At 40.7% G+C, this 17545-nt stretch overlaps 1 protein-coding gene across 2 annotated transcripts in view; it reads right to left on the reverse strand.

Moving 5' to 3' along the window:
* lonp1 (lon peptidase 1, mitochondrial) overlaps positions 1-17545 on the reverse strand; it is a 55595-nt gene that overhangs the window by 20350 nt on the left and 17700 nt on the right. For both annotated transcript variants that reach the window (XM_076722470.1, XM_076722463.1), the window contains 9 exons: positions 8753-8866; positions 8507-8568; positions 6513-6642; positions 2913-2996; positions 2764-2832; positions 2107-2258; positions 1314-1452; positions 978-1156; positions 627-714 (listed from right to left, as the gene is read on the reverse strand). In XM_076722470.1, the coding sequence (XP_076578585.1) occupies positions 627-714; positions 978-1156; positions 1314-1452; positions 2107-2258; positions 2764-2832; positions 2913-2996; positions 6513-6642; positions 8507-8568; positions 8753-8866 (1017 nt within the window). The remainder of the gene's footprint in view (positions 1-626; positions 715-977; positions 1157-1313; positions 1453-2106; positions 2259-2763; positions 2833-2912; positions 2997-6512; positions 6643-8506; positions 8569-8752; positions 8867-17545) is intronic.

Below are 17545 nucleotides of genomic sequence, written 5' to 3' on the forward strand. Positions count from 1 at the left end.
TAAGCGTCGTCATCATAATAATGTTTGTTTTCATGCAAGTTATTACTGATAGAAGTGCACGATCACCGTCTGCGAACGGGTCTCTGATGTGTAAATGAATACACTTTAAGTATGGCTGTACACACGTTTGGACTGTGAATTACTCACTTTACATGCTACAAAAGGAGATGTGTCAATCAAGGCAAGTACCGGTATATAAGCCCATAAGTAGCTTGTAGGTTTCATGTTTTGTCAGTCAAGTCACGACAGTAACTTTAGTTAAGATTTGTAGCCAGAAAGAATCGACGGCTGTGGCGCAGGAGGTAGAGCAGTCAGAAAGTCAGTCAGAGGGTTGGTGCTTCAATCCCTTGTCTACATGTCGAAGTATCATTGCGCAAGATACTGAACCCCACATTCTTCCCAATAGCTGTAACCTTGGTCTGCGGGTGTGTCTGTGAATGGTTACTGGTCCCGAACAGCAGGCGATACCTTGCATGGTAGCCCATGCCACCAGTGTGTGAATGGGTGAATGCTGGCTTGTGTGGTCGATAAGCAATACATAAATGCAGTCCATTTGCCATGCAGTAAATACCACATCAGCAAACGTCCTCCAGACACAACTACAGGAACCACACCACCATACTGACCTCATCTATTAGCACCAGAGGGTTCTCGGTCTTGGTTTTCTTCAGGCATTGGATAATCTTCCCTGGCATTGCTCCAACATATGTCCTCCTGAACACACACAAAAACATTTTAGAAAGTCAAAAAACTGATACTGGAAAAATAAACAAGTCAATCTAACAGTATACCCATTGTTCTTTATTCTCTCTACACATTTTTGGATTTGTAAGATTAATACCAGTCATTGTATTGGTAACATTCACAACAAACAAAAAATGATCAGATATTGTTATCAGCCTTGAAATTACTTATCAGTGCATGTCTAGTCTTCACCCATCACATTGTCAGCACAGTTAAAGCATACACTTCCCGACCTGTGTCCCTTGATCTCAGCCACATCAGTCATGCCTCCCACGCTGAATCTGAAGTACTGTCTGTTGAGGGCTCTAGCTATGGAGCGGGCGATAGACGTCTTTCCTACACCAGGAGGACCATAGAAACACAGGATCTTCCCTTGGGTGGAGCCCCGCAGCTGGCTCACTGCTATAAATTCCTGCATAAAAAAAGAGAGGAAGTCAGGCTCATGTCTACTAGAAAAAGCTCCAAAGGTCGTGACACATGGATAGAGGTAACTGGGCATTTGCCATCCAAGGAAAAAAGTCATTTTTAATATCTTATGATTTAAATGGTGTGTATGTGCATTTGCTAACCAATATGCGTTTCTTAACATCATCCATTCCATAATGGTCTTCTTCCAGAACCTCTCTGGCTCTCTCCAACGATAAATTCTCTTCACTGTTGGTACCCCAGGGCATGCTAGTCAGCCAGTCCAGGTAGTTCCGTGTTACACTGAAACACAGTTATTGCAGTTGCTGTACAGAACTACCAGTGCATACAAAAAATAGAGCTAAGTAACATAGCACCGCTGAAGCTTCCCTGTGGAAATTTCTGCTTAACAAACTTCTTTTTACATTCATTCAGGTACATTCAGTGTTTCTCATCAAAGACACTGTCGCATCATTGCAGTCTAGCAAACCTCTGAGAGCATTTCCTTCTTCATAAAACATGTTCAAAATCATTTTTTGGAATAGTTTGACCAGAGTTAATAGTTTACCAGAGTAAATAGGATACAGTATCACTGATACTAGCCAACTGAAACAAGACTCAAAATCATCTAATTGCAGCAGCAGTTGTAGATCTGCAGGTTTAGCAGCTGATATGCACTGTCCACAGAAATCACAAGCTCCTGCACTGACATCCATGCCACCTGCAGGCAGTGGGTATTATGATTTTACTATAGTTCATCCAAGAGGAAATCTCATGAAGTGTCAAAAATGGAAAGGGGATATGGCACAAATGTCCTCAAGAAATTCTGTTAAATTTTGACTTTTTTTTTGCATGAGTGGAAATAAATATGGATGAATATAGCACTAGAACTGAAAAGGAATAATTTTGCAGGGATCATGAATAACTTAACTAACAATACAGGTATACAATACCAACTTGAACTCTGAGGAGTGGTTGTCCAGCAGTCCCAGTTTGTTGAGTTCTTCATTGATGACATCCATTATGTGCTGAGGGACAGTCCTCTCTTTCAGTCTCTCTCTAAACTTCTCCTCAATAGCTTCTTTGTCCTCTTTTTCCAGACCTAGCTCCTGAAAACCCATAGTAAACACAAATTGCTTTAATGGGTTTAGGTTCACAGACCAGCTTCTCAGACCTGCTGGAGCAGCTACTGACTAGTCTTTGTTCTGGTTTCAGCCTCACTGGTGGAAATCACAGCACATCTCCTAAAGATACTATCACTATACTGCATGCTGTGATATGCAATATTTTACAACAGTAACACAAGAATAGTAATACATTCTTGGGCTGGATACACAGGTGCCATCTAATGTAATCCAGTACAACAGCCTTTCAAAAAATACTGGAATACTGTATGTGGTGACCCAGATGTCAGCTGTGGTGGACTGACACACTTTATTACTTTAGGAGTTGCACATACAAGAAAAGCACATTTTAAGCCCAAAGCCTTAACAGATTGTCACATCTGCTGCAGACCCCCATAGAGTTTGAGAGACAGAGGAGTGTTGCTGATGGACACAATAACAAGACAAACAGACTACACAGTCTACAAGGACGACACACAGCCTGCTGTACCTTCTTAATGATCTTGAGCTGCTCCTGCAGCAGGTACTTCCTGTGAGTCTGTTTGATCTTCTCTTCCACCTATGAGCAGAGACAGATAAATGACTGAGAGTGATGAGCACAGTGACTGGTTAAAGCTTATATGTTTGTTGACCTCTCACCTCTCGACCCAGTCGCTGCTGCAGTTTACTCAGCTCATATTCTTTCTTCAGCAGAGACAGAGCCTTGTAGAGACGCTTCGGGATCTGCAGCGGCAAACAGCAACAGTTTTACCTTTGTCTCAGTGCCTGTACTCTGTGCAATGACAATTAAGCTGAATCTAATCTACTCTAATTAAAAACTATAAAGTTAACCAGAAGTCCATTGGCCAAATTAACCACTTTGTCCACATTGTTGAATCTATTGTAACCGAACATACTGTTTGAAAACATTTGTAATAACGCTCATCTTTGTGTCACTTGTCTGTATCGCTTTTTTTTTTTTAAAATCACGCAACGGGCTTACTGTTGCATATTCTGATTGGTGGGGTTTAAAAAAAAACAACAAAAAAACCCAACCACTATGATTCTGATACTTACCAACCACAAGTATTTCCTTTCCTATCTGCTCCATGGGGCAAGTAATAATCCCATTCTCGCCACACACAACAGAACGAGAACAGGATGGCACATTTGAAAACAAACTTGGGCAAGCTACATAAACTTGATACATATGCTTTGTCTCAACAGTTTTCAAACAGTATGGTTCGATTTAAAGACTAAGCTGTTGTCATGTAGCTGCTGGTGGCCTCCTTTGAGTGTACGGGCATATTGTATCTGTGTGAGGTATGCTGGCTGCTCAGCAGCACTCCTAAATTCGTTGTATTCTGTACAATGACTGTACAACCTTCTTTTTCAAATTTCTAATTATTTGCCCTTATAATAAGTAATTCAGTATGAAGTAGGCTCGTATTTGAGTTGCAATTTATTATATTCATTACAAATGTATTACATGTTAATACCAAAGAGAAAAAAAAAGTGCACAAGTTTTAAGAACACTTCAATCATTCTACACCAGAGTATGTTAAAAGTGCAGTAATTCTGAGTGGGCTTTACACAATGCATAACTACTATGCTTTTCATACACTTTAACAAAGCTTTCTTTAAAAAGTCTGGCAGGAAAATGTAAAATTTTAAACATAAATGTATACTTTACAGCTTAAGTAGTAGTAGTCTTTGTTGATAAAAATAATATATACTTCAATTCCTAAAAGTACATTGTGATAAACAATTCAAAAGTAAGCTATATACTTTCACATAAAGTTTATATGGATATGAAAATTTGACAAGAGTCCAGGTAGCCAGCAGCAGTAGAGTACAGAGTTGATGGTAGCTTGGAGTCCAGTGATGGCTTGGACAGATGAGATGAGGCCAGGGTGTTGCTGAGAAGATGGGTAGAAAGAAAGTGATGGAAGGGTCAGTGGTATCTTCGACAAAATCTATAATTCACATCATTCCTGTAATAACATAGCAGAAACTGAGAGTGAAATCCTGTCTTAAAAAACATTTAACCTTTAAATTACTGTCACTCTGATAATGATCATTTTGCATTGATCAGGCCAACTGTCCTGCTTTTGATTCTGTCACTATGAAGCAGAATGCTTACTGATCACATGACAGTGGTAAATATAGGCTACTGAATAGACAGGTAATTTCAGTTATAGTGTGAATTGCCAATTAATGTGAAATCCATACATGTCCTATATCATATCAAATGGTGGATTGTAACTAAGTACACTTACTCAAGTACTATGCTTAAGTACAAATTCAATTTTGTACTTCACTTGAGTATTTCAATTTTATGCTGTTTACACTGGGCATCTCTGACATCAACTTAGAGGCAAATATTGTGCATTTTACTCCATTACTTTTGTCAGAGAACAATTTTCCATACCCTTCCTGTCCATTGATTACAATACACCTGAATTTTAGTTTTTCTGACAAACTGAAGGATTAAGTTTTCTTTTAAGGGTAAAGGAAAACTCCACTTCTTGAATTTGCTGGAAAATGCATTGTCACAAAGCTGAAAACCCAGCCTGTTTTTCTGAGCTCATGGCTTTTTAGAGATGTGTGGTTCTCACTGGACAGCAACGCTACAACCATATGATGATCTTATAGAATATCATGCATTGCTGTGGATTAGCCAACAACTAGTTAACTGTGTATAAAGTAATTAAAATTAGCTCAAACTTCAACATCTACAGCAGTAAAATGCAACATACACATTAATGCAGCTGTAATATTAATCCAAAACAGATATAATAGTGAAACACTCACAGGGACCATTATACTGTACGCTGACTACTTTTGATAATTTAAGTACATTTTGCTGATAATGCTTAGATACTTTTACTTGTAGTGGTGCATTTTCTTCACAGTGTTGCATTATGACTTGCTTAAGTAAAGGATCTGAATACTTCTTTCCCCACAGATCATATCCAAGCCTTACACTTAATTTTCTAGTCTTACTCAACACTGTAACAGCATCCACAGATGGTGGTTATGTTCACATGACTTTAAAATTGGCCACGCAACTTTACAGTTGCCAGCATTTTCAGTACAGCTATTATTTGTGCCTCACATAAAAAAAAATCTCTCAGTATCTGAACAAAACAATCTAATGTGAGCTAGTTCCTAACACTGCAGAACTAACACAGCGAACATTAAGTTAGCAAACTGTTGGTAATACCAGTAAGTAAGCACAGCACAGCACACTCACCTGGAGATGACATGATGAACGCAATCCTGAATCACAACAGCTGAGTTGAATAAAGATTCTGCACTTTGTCTGTCTTTCACATTCTGGTTGAAGCCAGGCTGCTGTTCTTCCCCTTGTTGTCTACGGCCGTGTGGATGCGGATACTTGGTAGACTCTTCCCTTACTCTTCTTCCAGTATAGATTGTATTTCCGTCAGTTCACAAGGGAATGTGTGTAGCTACTAACTGCACCTTATATTTGTAGATGGTTGTCTACGGATCTGCTGCAGTACCAATTGGATAAAATTACGCAAACAAAGAGGAGGGAAGTCATAAATGTCATGTGGCTTGCAAACTGACAAGAAGTGGGCTGTAAAATATGCAAAACCGGTTTTACATGTACAAATGGATTCCCAAATGCGTATATATATCACGTTCCATGTATTTTCTAAACTATTTACATTTGTACAATCTCTATCATTTTTATGTGAAATAAAAATATGTGTTTACAGAGTAAGTGCATATTTGTTCTTCTGGCTCCTTTTTTTTTAAGGTTGAAAAATTAAAAAAGAAAAAAAACCTAGGGAAGTTTAGGTATTGTTGTGGATATGACTTTGTAGAACAGTGTTTCCCAACCACTGTGCCGTGACACATAAGTGTGCCGTGACAAATCATCAGGTGTGCCGTGGAAGATTATCCAATTTCACCAGATTGGTGCTCTAAGGCTTAGAGCACCAATGTAAATAATGTAATGTAAAAATATGTGCCATGGCTGGAAAAGGTTGGGAAACACTGTTGTAGAACACAAATAAAAAATAGAGGTTTGTGGAGATTATCGTACACATTATGGATTGTCTCTCTGTGGGTTACAACTTTTAAAGTCCAGTAAAAACTTAATTGTTGGTTTGGCAAATGCACTTCTGATCAACGTCCCCAGCTCTGTTAAAGACCAACACATAGCCACTGAGCCCCACAAAGCAGATAAAGAGAGTCCCAAACAGGCCTTTAAGCATGCAGACCGCTCACATTGATCTCCTCCAGCACATCCTGTAGTTCATGTGACTCTGCTCCTGTGAGAGCTGCTCCCATGTCGCTGAGGTAGATGGGATTATCAACCACTCTCTGACCAGCCTGCATCATCTGGAGGACCGACTCTCTGACACACACGCATACCCACACACGCACACACAAGCACGCGCACCGGCACAAGCGTATACAAGCGCGCACACACACACACACACACACACACACACACACACACACACACTTGAAAACATTTGTGTTTCAGCATCATGACATTTGAATTTCTTTCTGAGTCTGATGATCTCAGACTATTTTTTAAAATGCTTATTTAACTGCTGCCTTAATAAATATATTTTAACTTTCAACAGATTGTGTGCAAGCAGAAAGAAAATGAATTTTGCAGTACAATGTCATATGAGTAAATCAGAATGAAAAACACAGACTTTGGGTGAGATCCTGGATCTGGAGCTGTATAGGACTGTATAACCTATAGAGGCAACTGGAGATGAGTGAAATTTGTAAAATGAGGCTTAGGCAAAGCTGTTCATTTAGCCTTACATCTCTCTCAAGTGACACACTAGTGACATCATTGGTTGCAGACATCAGTCGTAAATATCAAACATGTTTAAAAAAATCTTTATGAAAACGACTGGCAGCAACTGGATCAGAAGTCTTAAGATAAAAATCTGATCACACACTACAGGAATTCATCTAGACAGTCAACACCAACTGACGCAGACTGGAACAGACCTGGTCAAGCTTGGCCTGATCAGGCGTAATGCCCGAATCATATTCATAATCTGCTCAACAGTCATAAAGCATGTCCTTGCCTTTAGTACCACCAACTGGAGGTCAACCAAAAGGGAAGGGGAAATCTTTTTTAATTAATTTCAGATGCAGAATATACTTTCAAAAGTGTTTCAACAAATGTCCAATGCTGTATTTCATTCTCAAATTAATGGATGTAACATGGTGCATGTGTGGTCACTGTGCACCATGTTCCATGTTGCTTCTATGACTCAGTTGTGGCCTCTGCCATTTTCTATGATAGTCTAGTCTGCTGGGGGAGCAGCATCACTACAGCTGACAGGAAGAGGCTGGACAAACTTATCAAGAAGGTCAGCTCTGTCCTGGGATGCCCTCTGGAACTGGTGGAGGAGGTGGGGGGGGGGGGAGAGGATGACAGCCAAGCTGTCCTCCATGACAGACAATGACTCCCACCCCCTCCAAAACACACTCACTGCACTGAGGAGCTCCATCAGTGACAGGATGCTACATCCAAAGTGTATGAAGGAGCGGTATCGCAGGTCATTCCTCCCTGCAGCTGTCAGACTGTACAATAAAAACTACTCCAAGTAATCAGTGCAATAGTCTGGGCAATAAGCTGTGCAATAAAAACATGTACATAACAGTCTGTAAATACTATCTACAATTTTTTACAATTTCTTTCTTTTTCTTTTTATTTAAAATCCTCACTCTTTTGTACATACTGTTTCTGTTTCTAATTTGCATGCACTTCTTATATTAATCTTTACTGATGCTGCTGTATTCTGGAATTTCCTCTCGCGGGACAAATAAAGGAATATTGAATTGAATTGAATTGAATAATATGACCAAAAACAGGAGACTAACAACTGGGATACTTCACATGAATTTACTCAACTTTGGTCATATAGTGGCTGATCAGTTAAAATCTATAATGATCATTAAGAATGAAAATTTATAGATTTCTCAAGGAGGAACAAAATAGTACATAACACTACATGAAATAATATAGGAAGCCATCAACAGAAACCCGTGATGCAGAATTACATTTGTTTAACACAGAACTAGTAGTTGTCAAACATATCCAAGTTGCTTTACTAACCTTAATGTGGGACTATACCCTAAGTGTGAACAGCAAGCTGTGTAATATAAATAAAAAGCAAAACAAATAGAATGTGGTAAGGACAGATGGTGACAGATAAGTGACTCACTAAGTAAGTGTCAAAACTGACCTGTAGAGGGGGTTGAGTGCGATGATGTCCCTGATGGTCTTCACTATCTCTGCTGTCAATGCCTACAGAACACGCAACACGCAAGGAAACACATCAACTGGTGTTTCCTTTTTAGTAAGAACATCTGTGTTATTATATCCGCCACAGAATAAGAAATAATCTAAATTCCATAATGAGAGTCACTTGGTGAAATTACAATCTTGCCACCCCCCTACTGTGCTATGTATTATAATGTGTGTTTTGTACCTTGACCTCCTCAGTGACCGTGAACTGTTCATGTTGAACGTTGTCCACTTCCACCATCAGAATGTTGGAGCATGGCAGAGGCTGAAGCTCTGGACTCAGGTTTGCTTCTGAAATCTGGCCAACAACAGTTAAAATCACTACCATCAATACGAAAATCAATACAAACTACAAATACTTCAATTTTTGATGAAACCCACCTGGAGGTACAACAAAGCACAAAAATGTTTCTAAGGTCTCACGCAAATGAAATAGATTATTATATAAGGAAGATGGCAGACCAAATTGCATTTACAAAATTAACTAGACCTGCAGGAGGGTATTAACAGGGTCAAAGCCTTTTGCACAAGCCATACTTGGTGACCTGTGGAGGCAATCACAGTCAGACCTGCAGGCATACAGAAGTGATGAAAGTCGCACATTGAGAGCAGCACAGAGACTGGAATGACCCAAAATCACTTTGTTTACCCAGCAGATACGCTTTCCAACTTTTCCATTTTGTGTCAATTTTGATGATAAAGAGACTGTCAGAAAATTTTGGGTTGAATATCCATCTTTTGAAAATCTTTTCAAGATTTCAAAGCCACTGCTATAAAGTCACAAAATGATATTGACATTTATCTATTGGAAATTAAAAAATATATTGATGACCCATTAACAAGAACAAGAATTTTCTCTGAAGGTCTGTTAGATAACATTAGATGAACATATAACAGACCTAAAACAGGATCACAGGATATTGGATGCTGACATCAACTGTATAACAGAAACATGGTTGCCACCAAATAATACTGCAATGCCAGAATGGACATTTCACCATGAAGTAAGGTCACATGGCAACATGGCAATTTGGGGCACCCAAGGACGTGTGCTCAGTTGCCTGCTCTTCACCCTGCTGACCCATTACTGTGCACCAACCCACAGCACCAATCAACCCCATAAAATTTGCAGACGACACAACTGTGTTTGGTCTCATTAGCAACAATGAAACTAGGTGAGCCAATTGGCCATGTGGTGCAGAAATACCAATCTCTCCCTGAATGTGGGGAAAACAATGGAGATTCTTAATGACTTCAGGGGAACCCAGACCCAACACCCCACAAAGAGTGGACTGAAATCCCCCCCACCCCCCACTGCCCACTGCCTCTCCTCATCACACACACACACCCATATCCAGGACCAGCCACTTTTTATAAAGGTCATGAAAACCGAATTTAATGTAAATCCATGCAACAGGTAAGTTTTCCCATTGGAGGTGGCCCATAGTGGCTGATGGCCAATTTTTACACAGAGCCTCACTCCAGCTTGGGAAACAACTGACCAGAGTTTCACGTTGCTAGGAATGATTCTCGCTAAGATATGTATTATGAGCACAGCTGGCACTGGGAGCCATGCTGCTTTGCATGCATCTAGTCCCATCTGACTTGGACCCCTTACATATGAGCAATACAAATCATAAAAAAATTAATATTTAACTGTACTTACGTTTATAATTAGTGGTCCAAGCTCAAGGGGGCTACAAGTAACAGAGGTGCTAGGAACCCTATTGCTCTGAATCTGATTTGCACGAAACTTTGCACATACAATGTATGGCCTCTGATAATAAAAAGTTATTAAAAGTAATTCTGATAATGCAAGTTATAAAAGAACAACTTCCATTTGGGTTGCATTTGATAATTGAACCAAAATTATATGTTAGCTAATGAATAGAATAAAATAAATATAAGACTGTCTTGCAAAAAAGTAAACATAATGCTTTTATTTAAGTTATTGTGATATCAAGCAACAACATGCTAAGTTGAAGTAAAATAGTGACATGACAGCAAGGGGCTTGGACCCACTTAATACCAACCTCTTAATACGTGTCTAGTCTGTTTGTGTATTTACAATGTTATTGCCATTGGGCAGTAAATAACGGCTCAACTGCACCTTCCACTCTCATTGCACGTTATATGTATCTCATCACCTACAGATTTCCATACGTACACACAGCTGAGCAGACTACTGTAATCGGAATTCTTATTATTCATCTTCTCTGTACTCAATCATAAGTATTCACTGTCTTAAAGCCAAATGAACAACCATATCATATGATTAGGTGCGTGTGTGTCATAATCTGCTGACCATGTTACCACGTACAGTATGTTATTATGCACTGATTACATTGTTGATATTGTTCTGATGATAGAACCAAGTCATCCTGTCCACAAAGATAATATATCGTATATAATCTATCAACTTCTCCTGCTCCGGGCTCTTTCTCGTCATCTCACACTCGAGACAGCAAGCAGGGAGTCCGGTTTTGGAGGGGAGGTTTTGGAGACCGTTGTAGAGTCTGGGACTCATAGGTGTGAACAACCGATACTGCAGCTCTGTCACAATCAGAGAGCAGGTATGTACAACAGACGTTGAACTCTTGTCTGTGTCGTTGCGCCCGTTTTATTTGCCCCGCGAGTTCCCTCAGATATTCATAACGACGGTATATATTCACCCCAAGGCAAACGCCGCCTCTGCCTCCCGCACTATATATGACATCATACAGAAACTGCAGACTTTATCTCCGGAGGCCCCAAACTTTATACTGGAAAAGACCCTAACAAACTTTCATCAATATGTCTCCTGTCCAACCAGACGTGGCAAGACACTGGATCTGTGTTATGGGTCTATTAAGGATGCTTTTAAATCACTCCTTCTCCCCCCCCCTGGGCTCTGCAGATCATAACTGTGTGCATCTTCTCCCCACGTATAAGACTGTTTTAAAGAGGGAGAAAGTCCAAACCAAGGAAGTGAAAGTATGGACAAATGATGCTGTGTGTTCCCTGCAGGGGTGCTTTGATTGTACAGACTGGGGAATGTTTGAGGAATCATGTCAGGACTTGGATGAACTGACTGATGTTGTTTGCTCTTACTCAGCTTTCTGTAGAGATATGCTCATACCCAGCAAGAGGGTGAAAATTTACCCCAACAATAAGCCATGGGTCAACAAATCTGTTAAGTCTTACATAAAGAAAAAGAAACAAGCATTTCAACAAGGAGGAACATCAGATCTACATACAGCCACTAAAGAGCTTAAAGTAGAGATCTTGGAGGCAAAACAAAGCTATAAAGTTACGCTGGAGAACAAAATGGCTTCAAACAACCTCGGCTCAGCTTGGTCCAGTATGAAAATGATCACGGGCCTCCAGAATACCAGAACTGGCAGCACTAGTGTCACTTTAAATGGTTTTAGCTCAGATAGCGATTTTGCCAATGCTCTAAATGGTTTTTATAATCGTTTTAACATGTTTGATTTTAGCAGAGAAATACAGACATTAAGTCTTGAATTGTGTGACAACCAGCATTTCTCTGTAACACAGGAGGAGGTTGAAAGAGCATTTTATTCCACAAAGATTAATAAAAGTCATGGACCAGATAACATCTGTGGTCGGTTACTTAAAACCTGTGCAAAAGAACTAAGTCCAGTTTTCAATAGAATTTTTAACAGATCCTTGGAAGAGCAGCATGTCCCCAGGATTTGGAAAGATGCTGTTGTTGTCCCAGTCCCCAAATCCAGTCACCCCACGGTACTGAACGATTTTAGACCAGTAGCTTTGACCTCGATGGTCATGAAAATCTTTGAAAAACTGGTTCGCTTGGAAATCCTGAAAAATACAGAGAATATAATCGATCAATTGCAGTTCGCCTACAGGTCGAAAAGGGGAGTGGAGGATGCTACACTCACTCTCCTTAACTTGCTCTTTAAACATCTTGAAGGAAGTGGGTGTCATGCACGGCTTTTATTCATTGACTTCTCCTCTGCCTTTAACACAATTCAACCGCACATTTTAACTCAGAGACTTTTAGAGCATTTTAACTTGAGTAATAATCTTGTGGGCTGGATTTTAGACTTTTTAACAAACAGGACACAGAGGGTCAGAGTAAATGGCTTTTTATCTGACAAGGTGTGCTCCTCCATTGGTTCACCACAAGGGTGCGTGCTCTCACCCTTGTTATTTATCCTGTACACTAATATGTGTCAGAGTGCTTTTAAGAACCGATTCATTTTAAAATATGCCGATGATTCTGTTATTGTCAGCCTACTTCAGGGAACAGAAAATAGTCACGGCACTATCATTGACGACTTTGTCAAGTGGTGTGAGGACTCACACCTTCAGCTCAATGAAACCAAGACTAAAGACATGGCCATTGATTTTAGGAAAAATGCCAATACTCCTGAACCTATCACAATAAAGGGGCAAGTCATCGAACAAGTTAAGTCATAAATATCTTGGGACTATCATCGACTCCACTTTGAATTTTAAATTAAACTGTGAAGCTGTGAGCAGGAAGGGAAACCAGCGTCTGTTCTGTCTGCGGAAGTTGTCCCGTTTCCACATTGACAGGACCATGATGACACTTTTTTATCGTGCTTTTATTCAGTCGGTTTTAACTTTTTCACTTGTGGCATGGTTTGGAAACCTTCCCATAAGAGAAAGGAACTCACTGAACCAGATCGTTAAATGGTCTGGTCGGCTTATTGGGGAGTCACAGCTGTGCCTAGAGTCGCTGTACACCAGGCAGGTACAGCGACTTGCCAGCTCCATTTCCATTGATGACTCCCATCCACTGGCATCTGAGTTCCAACCGCTCCCATCTGGACGGAAATTCAAAGTCCCGAGAGTTAGGACCACTCGCTACAGGAACAGCTTTGTTCCTGCAGCGGTCTCTCTTTTAAATAAGTCTTGACGCACTTTACTTTGTGTGGTCTGTCTTATTTTAATTTGGTCTTAACTTACTTACTTATTTATTTATTTATTTATTGTTATCCCACTGTTCCTTGTATCATGCTTTTATGGTTTTAGCATGTTCTTAACAGGTTTCATATTGGCATTTTAATGAGATCGAGTGACTCTTAATTATTTACTTAGGCCTATTTATATTAGTCTCTTTACCATTACCAGTGAGCTGCTAAGAGTACCTGTCATGTCTCTTGTCTGTGCTGTTTTAACCTGTTTTTCTGTATGTGTCCTGTGTCTTTAATGTTTGTATACAACATTTGAGATGCACTCTCCAAACTGCAAAACAAATCTACCTACGGGTACCAATAAAGTTACCTTGAACCTTGTACCTTGAACCTTGAGGTACAGCCCCTGTACACATTAATAAAGCTTTGAATGCTACCATCGACGATCGTTTAGGTTTAGGCTTGCTCTTCTATGAACGCAGGGGGTTAGAATAATTTTACATTACACTCTCACTCAAAAAAAAGTTTAAGATCTATTTCAGAATTTAATAAAAACAACGAAATTAAGGTAAAAAAAAAAACTCTAGAGAAAACCAATATCTACACTTGATTAGGTGGCACGGTGGCACGGTGGCAACACTGTCGCCTCACAGCAAGAAGGTCCCGGGTTCGATTCTTGCTGCGGGCACCAGGGGTGTGTCCTCCACCATGCCTTCGGTGCCTGCTGCTTGAGGAAAAAGGCCTTTCTGTATGGAGTTTGCATGTTCTCCCCGTGTTCACCGGGGGTATCCTCCATAAAATATACCCCCACTAAAAACATGCAAGAAGATCACCACCTGACCAATGGTGACACAAGGAACTGGGTCCCTGGGTGCCGGTTGGATGGCAGCCCACCGCTCCTGGTCTGCCATGGAGGACCAGGATGGGTTAAAGGCGGAAGTCAAATTTCACCAGTGCATGCTGTGTGTGGGCATGATGCATTTATCTGTGTGACAAATAAAGGGGATTGTCCCTCTGATTCTTATTCTTAAAAAAAAATTAGTTGAAATTAGTTGGTAATACATAAATCCAAGGTCCTAACAAATCCACCTAAAGAGAAGAAGAAACTTTTTTTCTCTCTCTTCTTCTTCTTCTCCTTTTCCTTTTCAACAATTGGTTCCAACAGCAGTAAAGAAAAAGCATCGGAAAATGTACCTCCGATGTGTTCTCCCAATATTCAGTTTATGATCACAAAATATGGTGAACAAAGTACTGACCAAATTTAAATCGGGTTTCAGGAGCGTGGGTTCCCATGTACTGGCAGTTTTAGCCTAAACCAATTAGAGCACTTGAAACAATATCAGACCCTCGACCAATGAACTGAAGCGACTGCTCATGGTCCAAATAGGGAACAAATGGACAAAAGTAGCTGGAAACTTCCCTATAGAAGAGCAAAGATTGACTCACCCGACATGGGCAAATGAAGCGAACATTCAATATAGACAAACAGCGACTGAGCTCTGTGATAGAATCAGAACAGCTTTCCCTCTAAGACTGGATATGGGGAAGATATCAGCTTGCAGACAGGAGGAGAATGAGACTGTGTCTGATTATCTCACTTGACTCATGGAGATCCACGACACACACAGTGGCCTCCAAAGACCAGCTGCCATGAGGGGGACAAACCCAGTTACCCCATGGGAGGCTCACCTGCGAGACCGCTTCATTAATGGCATGAAATCAGAAATCAGTGAGATGGTTAAACGCAACTGTCTGACATGGGACTATGGAAATCTTGAGACAGTTGAAAGACATGCCATACATGCAGAAAGATTCCTGAAAGGAAAAAAAAGACAAAAAGAAGTTCACAGCTGGCAGACAGATTGCAAATGGCACAGCTCACAGTGTTTGAACACCAAGCCAGAGAGAGGGGTCGCGGACAACACAACAAAGGGAGAGGGGCAGGCCATGGGGCATCTGATGCTTGTTTTACGTGTGGAATGATGGGACACTGGACTAGAGAGTGTCCGAAAAACAAGGGAGCTGAGACCGAGGCAGAGGCCGATTGACTAGGGGCAGAGCAAAGGACAGTGATGGACTCATCTGGTTATGATGCAAGGGCTGAGATGGCAGACCACTTCACACAGCAGATAAGTAAAAATGCATCCAATGACATGCAAAACACAGCAGAAATAGACACATGCACAGCAAGTAACACCTTATTTTACAAGCCATTCAACATCTGAAGTCTACACAAAAAACTGGTGAAGAAAGAATTTCTGAAATCTACACAAATTCTCAAGAGGCATATAAGAAAATGCCAAAATACGCACTCACAGTTGAGGGACAAGACATCACTTTTTTGGTAGACTCAGGTGCCACAGAATCAGTTATCATGCAGAAAGATATCAGCCCAACCCCAAAACTAAGCGGCAGGTATGCAAAGACTGTGGGCGCATCAGGCATTCACGTTATAGAGAAGTACACAGTCCCACTCTCGTGTCAGGATAACGTTGAGGGAAAGCTTAAACATTCATTTTTGCTGTCAAAACGCTGTCCTGTGAATCTGTTAGGGAGAGATTTAATGTGTCAACTAGTTTTGGTTTCCACTCCCCAAGGTATTGTTGTGACGAAAATTCCCCAAACAAATATCTTTGTTGAATACGGTGGGGAAGACCTAGCGTATGCTTATCAGTGGAAGATTCCAGACACTACACTCAACTCTGTCAACAACACACTGATACAGGAGGCCAAGACACTAACTATAGACACACACACTGACATCATGACGTCACAAAACCTGCACTGCACTTCTCACATCTCTCGAGGAGCAGACAGTGAGTTTGAGGAAACTTGGTATCAGGTAGATCACAACAGGGACACACTTGGGCTAGACTGGTTATACTGGACTCATAATCAATGTGCTGTGTCAGTAACTCTGTCTGATCCATCTCTTCAAGCTCTGTTCAGGATATCACACTCCTACCCCCATGTTTCACTGGTCAAACCAAAAAATAAAAGTTGGAAGGACTTGGGACCTTGGATAAAAGCATGCAACGAGGCCTCCGGGTGGGGAAAAACATCAGATCCTGATGTGGATTTCCACCCGCATCTGAAGGTGCACCGAAAAAGGTTTTCTACTGAAGTGACTGCAGTACAGACTGTTGAGCTCATTCCAGAAACAGATTTCCAAACAGCAACAGAGGTAAAAGATATTTTTGATTCATTCTTCGGCAATCACACTTTCATAAAAGACATCTCAGAAATTCAGGTACCATCATGTTTGTGGGCGAAACACAACTATGATGTAGGACTGATTAAAGGTGCTGAACTGGTTGTGATCACACCAAAATCCTCGTATAGACCATGCAAAAATCAGTACCCTTTGAAGAAAGATGCAGTCGAGGGCCTCAAACCAGTGTTTGAATCACTCCTTGAAGCAGGAGTGATCATTCAATGTGAAAAATCTCCTGTGCGAACACCAATCTTTCCCGTGAAGAAAATCAGAGATGCTGGGCAACCTGCTGAGTGGAGATTTGTACAGGATCTGCAAGCAGTAAATGCTGCAGTCCATGCATGCACCAAATGTACCAAATCCACACACAATCCTCTCTCAAGTTCCACCCGACACTAAATGGTTCTCCGTTGTTGACCTTGCAAATGCATTTTTCAGTATTCCAGTGGATAAAGACAGCCAATTTTGGTTTGCATTTCAATTTGAATCCAAAATGTATACTTTCTCGCGGCTCTGTCAAGGTTCCACTGAATCTCTAACCATTTTTAATGCAGCCTTAAAAGACAACCTAGATTCACCCAGTTTACCAGCTGGTAGTGCTCTTTTGCAATATGTGGATGACCTCATGGTTTGCTCTCCCACAGAAGAAGCCTGCAAACAAGACACACTTGCTCTTCTGAACCATCTGGCTGATAACGGCCACAAGGCCAGCTTGTCAAAACTTCAGTTTGTTTCAAAACAAGTCACTTTTTTGGGTCATGTGATCACAGCAGAGGGAAAACCCCTCTCACCCAAACAAATTGAAGCAATCCAAAACATCCCAACCTGAAACAAAGAAACAAGTTATGATTTTTTTAGG

Source organism: Chaetodon auriga, chromosome 3 (assembly GCF_051107435.1).
Source record: "Chaetodon auriga isolate fChaAug3 chromosome 3, fChaAug3.hap1, whole genome shotgun sequence".
NCBI lineage: Eukaryota > Metazoa > Chordata > Actinopteri > Chaetodontiformes > Chaetodontidae > Chaetodon > Chaetodon auriga.